Source organism: Oratosquilla oratoria, chromosome 17 (assembly GCF_046742065.1).
Source record: "Oratosquilla oratoria isolate Oo_2021 chromosome 17, ASM4674206v1, whole genome shotgun sequence".
Lineage (NCBI taxonomy): Eukaryota > Metazoa > Arthropoda > Malacostraca > Stomatopoda > Squillidae > Oratosquilla > Oratosquilla oratoria.
This window is the reverse complement of record NC_134793.1, coordinates 32,980,526-32,987,245: the sequence shown is the minus strand read 5'-3', so window position 1 is coordinate 32,987,245 and position 6,720 is coordinate 32,980,526. Positions and strand designations below refer to the sequence as shown.

Here is a 6,720-nt window from a genome sequence, read left to right as displayed (position 1 = left end):
GGCTTATGCTAAAGTACCTAGAACAGCAAATTTAACTATAAACCTATCGAACACATGACAAAAGCACAAGAGGCAAAACCCCAATCTGTATAACAGACAAAACCCCAATAGGAAAATTAGGGGGGAGGGAGGACATAACCTAACCTGAGCTAACCTAACCTAACCTAGCCCAACCTAACCTAACCTAACCTAACCTAACCTAACCTAACCTAACCTAACCTAACCTAACCTAACTTAACCTGACCTAACTTATTCTAACTTAACCTAACTTAACCTAACTTAACCTAACTTAACCTAACCTAACCTACGCTAACCTAACCTAACCAAATCTAACCTAACCTATCGATTGGAGTTTTATCCGTTGGGGTATTATCCGTTCACCAAACCTATCAGCTGTGCATTAACCTATCCAAAACATTAAAGATAACTCTGTCAAATGTGTGAAAGTATTAGACCGTTACCGAGTTTCCGTGGATTAAGTTACGAACAGGTTTCAAACAACCTTCAAAGGACGAAGCATTCTTATGGTCCGGATACGATTGGGAAGGTGATATTACCGGTTACAGAAAATTACAATTGTTATTACAACAACTTCCAGATATATTTGTACGCCAAATCCTACTGTGTTTACACTTTAAACAAATAATTTTTCGAAAACAAGTTGGAGGGGGGGTGGAGAAAAGTGCGTTATTCTTCTTCAGCTTGAGACCGCAATAAACTTGTATTATACCATGTGAATTGTAGTGACGTCACGAGCGTAACAAAAGAAGAACGACCTTGGTACCTCCACGGAAGTGAAAGAAAACGAAAAGTTAAAAAAAAAAATCTCCAGATAAACCAAGCTTAACCAAACTACTGTAACCATACAACTACATCCACAAGTCCAAAAATAAAAGAAAAAAGAACGAAAAGCCTAAACACATCGATCACCGAAACAACAAAAGGTGGAGACGACAGCGGTGGCTCAGGCGATGAGCGGAAAGACGTTCTGGAAGACACCGGTTCCGTAGCATTGGGCGGAGCTTAGGGCCAAGAGCCGTCCGTCCCTGAAGGAGTTGTTGAAGGGCAAGGGTGGCAAAGGGCAAAGGTGGTGAAGGGGTGCGATCCAAATAAAAGAGCAGCCGGGGGTGGGCAAGACACCATTCCCACCCTTAGACTCCTCCCTAAGCACAACAACGCCGTCCTCATTCGTGCAGACAACAACAATGGCAGCCCGAATCGTAAGTGTGCTTCTGTCATATGGAAAAGAATGCTCAGTGTCCAAGTTGCTCGTAGAGAAACTATGATGTGCTTTTGTTTACATAACACAGTGGTGGAATTTAAGAATAGCACTTTATTTGTGTGTGTGTGTTTGTGTGTGTGTGTGTATGTGTATGTATGTGTGTGTGTATTTACCTAATTGCTGTATACAGAGAAGGGACAATATTCGTTGGGTCCCGTCTCCTATTCTCTAATTGTGTGTGTTTGTATTTACCTAATTGTTATATACAGGAAAGGAGCAATGTGTGTGTGTGTGTATGTATATGTGTGTGTGCACATATTCATATGTCAGTACTTATGTATCTATATCTGTACTACATGTGTGCATTAAGGTAGCAACTGTACCTAGATGTAATTCACCATGGTCTTGGACCACGTGTTGGACTCGTGATCGACAGCTATTTCCCTCCCGGAAGAGAGCTCAGAGCTCATACGTGACCGATCTATGGGTAAACACTGTGACCTTACACGCACACACACACATACCCAACTCCCCGCCCACGAGAGTTGGAGTGACGATTGTGATCCTATTCCGTTCTGATCCGTTCCCAGGCACTCTTCTCGCTGCTCGTCTGCTCAGCTGCAGCTCAGCAGCTCTTCGGTCGTCAGCAGTTTGTCAGCGAGCCGAGATTCAGGCAGACGCCATTTGTCGAAATTCTGAGGGCGGAGAGCGCTGGCCCGGAACCTGACGGCTCCTACGCCTTCAGGTAAGTCTAACTAAGACATCCGTATACTCTTGAAATGGGCAGATAGACCACCCCATTGTCTTGCAGAAGAACATACACAAAGGTCCAATCGTTTAGGGCCATAGATCTCTGTAAGGGGCATCGTTCTAGCCTCCTGATAGGGGGAGGTCGCAACGTTAAGTCAAATAATTTATTTATCTACTCAGATTCGAGGATTCCGCTGGTTCAAGGCGCGAGGAGGTTGCTCAGGCCACCGGACCAAACACCTTTGCTGTGGAGGGTAGTTACAGGTAAGGAAATATTGCGTGGTATGGACCCCGCAACTGAATTATATTTCGTACACATTTCTTGCCTCACTATCAGTAGTAATAGTAATAGATTCTTGAATCCAAATGGTGAACACAGTCACCTGTTAGCACTATATCTTATATATTTTTTTTATTCATTCAAAGTTATTGGGTGCCAAACGCCAGGCTATGGTGTTTTAATTTGTTTTGAGTTGTTGTTTTTTCTGTACAGCTACTAGTATTTTCATTGTTTATATTTACAAACTTAATTAAAACTTCCCTCAGTTTAGAAGATGACTTAAATAATACTTTGCTTTTATTTTTTTTTTATTTTTTTTTTACGAATGCGAACAAGGAAAATAACATAACTGACCTTTGTTGTTCGAAAGTATATCTCTCTTCTAAGAATGCGTTCCTTCTATATCTATCTCTAACTATAGCTTCTTCTAACTCACTTTAGCTACACTTTCTATATCTATCTCTAACTCACTTTAGCTACACCTTCTATATCTATCTCTAACTCTAGCTTCTTCTAACTCACTTTAGCTACACCTTCTATAACTATCTCTAACTCACTTTAGCTACACCTTCTATATCTATCTCTAACTCCATCTTCTTCTAACTCACTTTAGCTACACCTTCTATATCTGTCTCTAACTCTAGCTTCTTCTAACTCACTTTAGCTACACATTCCATATCTATCTCTAACTCCATCTTCTTCTGACTCACTTTAGCTACACCTTCTATATCTATCTCTAACTCCATCTTCCTCTAACTCACTTTAGCTACACCTTCTATATCTATCTGTAACTCCATCTTCTTCTTACTTCAGTTATACCAACGAAGACGGCTCGGTCGTAGAAGTTCGATACCGTGCCGATGAGAACGGCTATCAGCCCGAGAGCCCCTACCTGCCCGTTGCTCCTCCCATGCCAGCACACGCCCTCGAGCAAATCAGGATCGCCGAGGAGCAGAAGAGACAGTAAGACACACCACCGTGTTGTTGGAAAATTGTCCTAAAGATACTATGTGCAATGTAGTTCAGTTCGAAGCTTTAAGAATCATTATGATAAATAAAGATACTATGTGCAATGTAGTTCAGTTCGAAGCTTTAAGAATCATTTAGATGAACGCCTAAGCAAGATGCTGTAATGATTATGATTTATTTTGTATTGTTTGTTTTTGTTTTGTTATCATTTGTCTGTTTGATTTTCATTTGTCATTAGTTGTATGTCAATTTGTTATTATTTACTATTTACCTGTTTGTTTATTATTTAGCTATACCTATGCATTTATTTATGTATTTTATTTGTTATTTACATTATTATAGTTTTTATTTATTATTTTATTATTATTATGATTTTTTTTCGCATCCGACCTAGATATGGACCAAAAGGTCTCCTGTCGGCATGCTCCGCCTTTGCAATCCTTTGTAATTCTTAAACGTTCCAATTCTCAAACACTAGCGGTGGTATTCTTGAGAACAAATTATTTCCTTATATGAATCTTGTATAAATCCTTGGAAGGGAAAGATTTATATAAGGAAAGAATTTTTTTAAGAATACCACCGTAAAATTCTTACGGTAGTATTCTTAAAGAAAATTCTTTCCCTTATATAAATCTTTCCATTCCAAGGATTTATATAAGATTTATATAAAGAAAGAACTTTTTATTTTTTAAAGAATACCACCGTAAGACTTTATCCATATATATGTACCCACCATCCCCCCCCCCACACACTGTGGGAAGTGAAAAACCCGTGGTAAGGCAAAGCTCTGTCAGTTGCGGCGAGCCGCTGTTTTTTGAGGCCGATGTTGGGTCACCTCCCCGTCTGGTCAGGACTGTCGGGAACCCATGCAGGTAGCACGCAGCGGGTACCGGGGAAACGAACTCATAATCACCTACTTAGGAGTCCGACATGATATCCATTGGTCTACCGCGCGGCCTAGGTGCGTGTGTTCAGGGATACAACAATTGACTAGATATAATGGTCTCGCGGTGGACAGAACAGCATCTGTAAAATATGCCAATGGTTTAGAGTCAGCTCCTTGTTACTATTACTATATTTTTTTTTTTTTCCAAAACTCAAAAAAATATATATATTTATTTTACTTTTCTTACGTAGGGGTATCGTCTTCGATGAGAGGGGCTTCGTCGTTGGGCAGCAAAGAGGGTAAGTTTGACCAATATTAAATTTCCTTCATCCATCAGAGTTGAAGTGACCGAGCAAGAACTTGAAAGATATGAAGCAACTTTCACGTAAAAAAAAAAATAAATAAATAAATAAATAAATAAAAAAAAATGCATGAAGCGGGGTTGTTGATAACTATTAAAAAAGCCTTTTTTGTTCAGATTTGCCTGACATGATTTTGCGCAATATCTCTTTATTAAGGAAATTTAGTGTGAATTAGTATATGCATTCCTTATCATGAGCATATTTTAAGTTCTAACTCTTTATTTATTAGTATGTCCCCAGCTACTGTTTTGAGCATATTTTGTTTGAGTACTAACTGTTTATTGCTGCCTCCTTAGCTACTGTTTTTGAGCATATTTTGCTAATTCTTAATTCTTTACTACTACATTCATAGCTACAGTTGTTTTGTAAGTTCTAATTCTATTCTTTGTTACTACTTTTCTAACCATTGTTTTGATTATTCCACCCTACAGAGTTCTGCGAAAGAAATTTCTAATCTAATCAGACTTTTTTTTCCTTACAGCAGCCAGGGAAGCTTCAACCAACAGCAAAACTTTAACCAGCCACAGACTTTTACCAGGAACAGATTTAACCAACAACAAAACTTCAATCAGCAGCAGAGATTTAATCAACAAGGTTTCCAGGGAAGTTTCTCTGGGTAGATGGAGAAGTCCCAAAGATCGTCAGTGGGCAGATCGGTGACTGAATAAAATCGTCAGTCAAGAACATCAGCAAGATGACACTGAGCAGTAAATTGCTAAATCGAGATATTTTGATGTCTTCCTAAGCACATGAAGCCTCCAGACCTAAGTACTTCCGTGAAGCCACACTGAGGGTTGAATGATAAAAAAAAAAGTGTTTAGTAATTAAATGAACGAAAAGACTAGCCAATAGTCAGCTGTACCTTAGCAAAATTATTATTGTAAATATCAGCGTAACCTTTCGTATTGTACAACACGCTTCGAACTGTATCATACAACAAAAATCAATAAAACACTTAAAGTTATTTTCTTATTGGTTGTTATCCAAATGTTTCTTCCTCGACGAATTACAATAGAGGGCAACATGGACTACATTTTGATTTATAGCGTTGCCAAATACAAAATTGTGGATATGTCACTACCAAGAAAGGTCACGGACAACCAAACAGACCAGTGATAATCAGAATTACGTTATGCGTGCCATCCTGTATGGAAAATTTCAAACTCTTCAACTGTTGATACCCTGGCCACATCTTTCCATATAACTATTTCACTTTCACGAAGTCCTTTCATAACCATAGAATAATGTCTATTCCACAATTCTTTGTTTTCCAAATTTCTTCGTTTAGTTATTACTGGCATAGATTGTAATATTGTAACATAATTTCTTGCTCTATCCAACCTAGCAACCACTACCATACTCCTCAGATATTTCATCTCAACACATTTAAAAATTTCCTCTCTGCCTTTCTTAAATTCTAAGTCTGTGCCCCATACATTGCCGTCGGCACAATCACCTCTTCAAACAATCTCCTCGTTGCATCCATTCCCAGATGCCGATTTATCATAACACTTTTTAATCACCCAAGGCATTTACTTGCTTCTCTCAATCTACAATTTACCTCCATCTCCACCCCTCCCTTTCCTGCCACATATGACCCCAAATACCTTTAACTATCCACTTCCTCCAGCCTCTCTTCTTTAAGACTTACATCCAACTCACTGCCATCCTCTGCTCTTGTACATCTTATCTCCTTGTTTCAACTTTCTCCTATCGCATACCTTCCCAAACTCCGTCACTAACACCCTTAACCCTTCCTCTCATCCTGCCACAAGCGCAGTGTCGTCAGCAAACAACAACTGGCTCACCTTCCACTTTTCTCCGAGGAGGTGAGGAGAGTGAGAGTGAAAAGGAGATGGCAGATAGGTCTGATGAAATATTATTGGAATGGTTTGGACACATGGAAAGGATGAGAGATGAAAAATTAGTAAAAGAGGTGTGGAAGGCAGAGGTGGAGGGAGTGAATTTGAGGGGACGACCGAGGATGAGATGGACGTTTAGGGTGAAGGGGGCGTTGAGCAAGAGGGGAATGCCTGTTGAGAAAGAAAGGAAGAAGGCAGGAGATAGGGATGAGTGGAGAGTGACTGTATATAAAGGATACTCTTATGCAAGGAAGGGAGTGGCGGGGGGTGGTGGGGTAGGGGGTGCATATGTGTGAATGATGTTTTGACGCAGCCTAAAGGGATTTCTCCCCGTCTTCTCCTTTTCTGTATGAGGGGACGGATAGGGGAGGGGCTCGCCGGTTAAGTGA

General features: G+C 39.8%; 1 protein-coding gene across 2 annotated transcripts; it reads left to right on the top strand.

Moving 5' to 3' along the window:
- Positions 1-1,066: 1,066 nt before the first annotated feature.
- On the top strand, positions 1,067-5,433 carry LOC143034183 (cuticle protein AM1274-like). 2 transcript variants are annotated; one of them, XM_076200129.1, is made up of 6 exons: positions 1,067-1,220; positions 1,813-1,967; positions 2,153-2,236; positions 3,066-3,215; positions 4,359-4,406; positions 4,954-5,433. In XM_076200129.1, the coding sequence occupies exons 1-6, from the start codon at positions 1,206-1,208 to the stop codon at positions 5,087-5,089; spliced, it is 588 nt and encodes a 195-aa protein (XP_076056244.1). In that variant the 5' UTR covers positions 1,067-1,205; the 3' UTR covers positions 5,090-5,433. The 2 variants fall into 2 exon arrangements, with proteins under 2 accessions (XP_076056244.1, XP_076056243.1); XM_076200128.1 differs by having other exon boundaries at positions 4,951-5,433.
- Positions 5,434-6,720: the final 1,287 nt, after the last annotated feature.

Bases quoted from the DNA above. Each gene is read 5' to 3' on its own strand.
- LOC143034183 (XM_076200128.1), top strand. The intron at 1,968-2,152 runs GTAAGTCTAACT...TTATCTACTCAG, and splicing joins GACGGCTCCTACGCCTTCAG to ATTCGAGGATTCCGCTGGTT. The intron at 2,237-3,065 runs GTAAGGAAATAT...TTCTTACTTCAG, and splicing joins GCTGTGGAGGGTAGTTACAG to TTATACCAACGAAGACGGCT.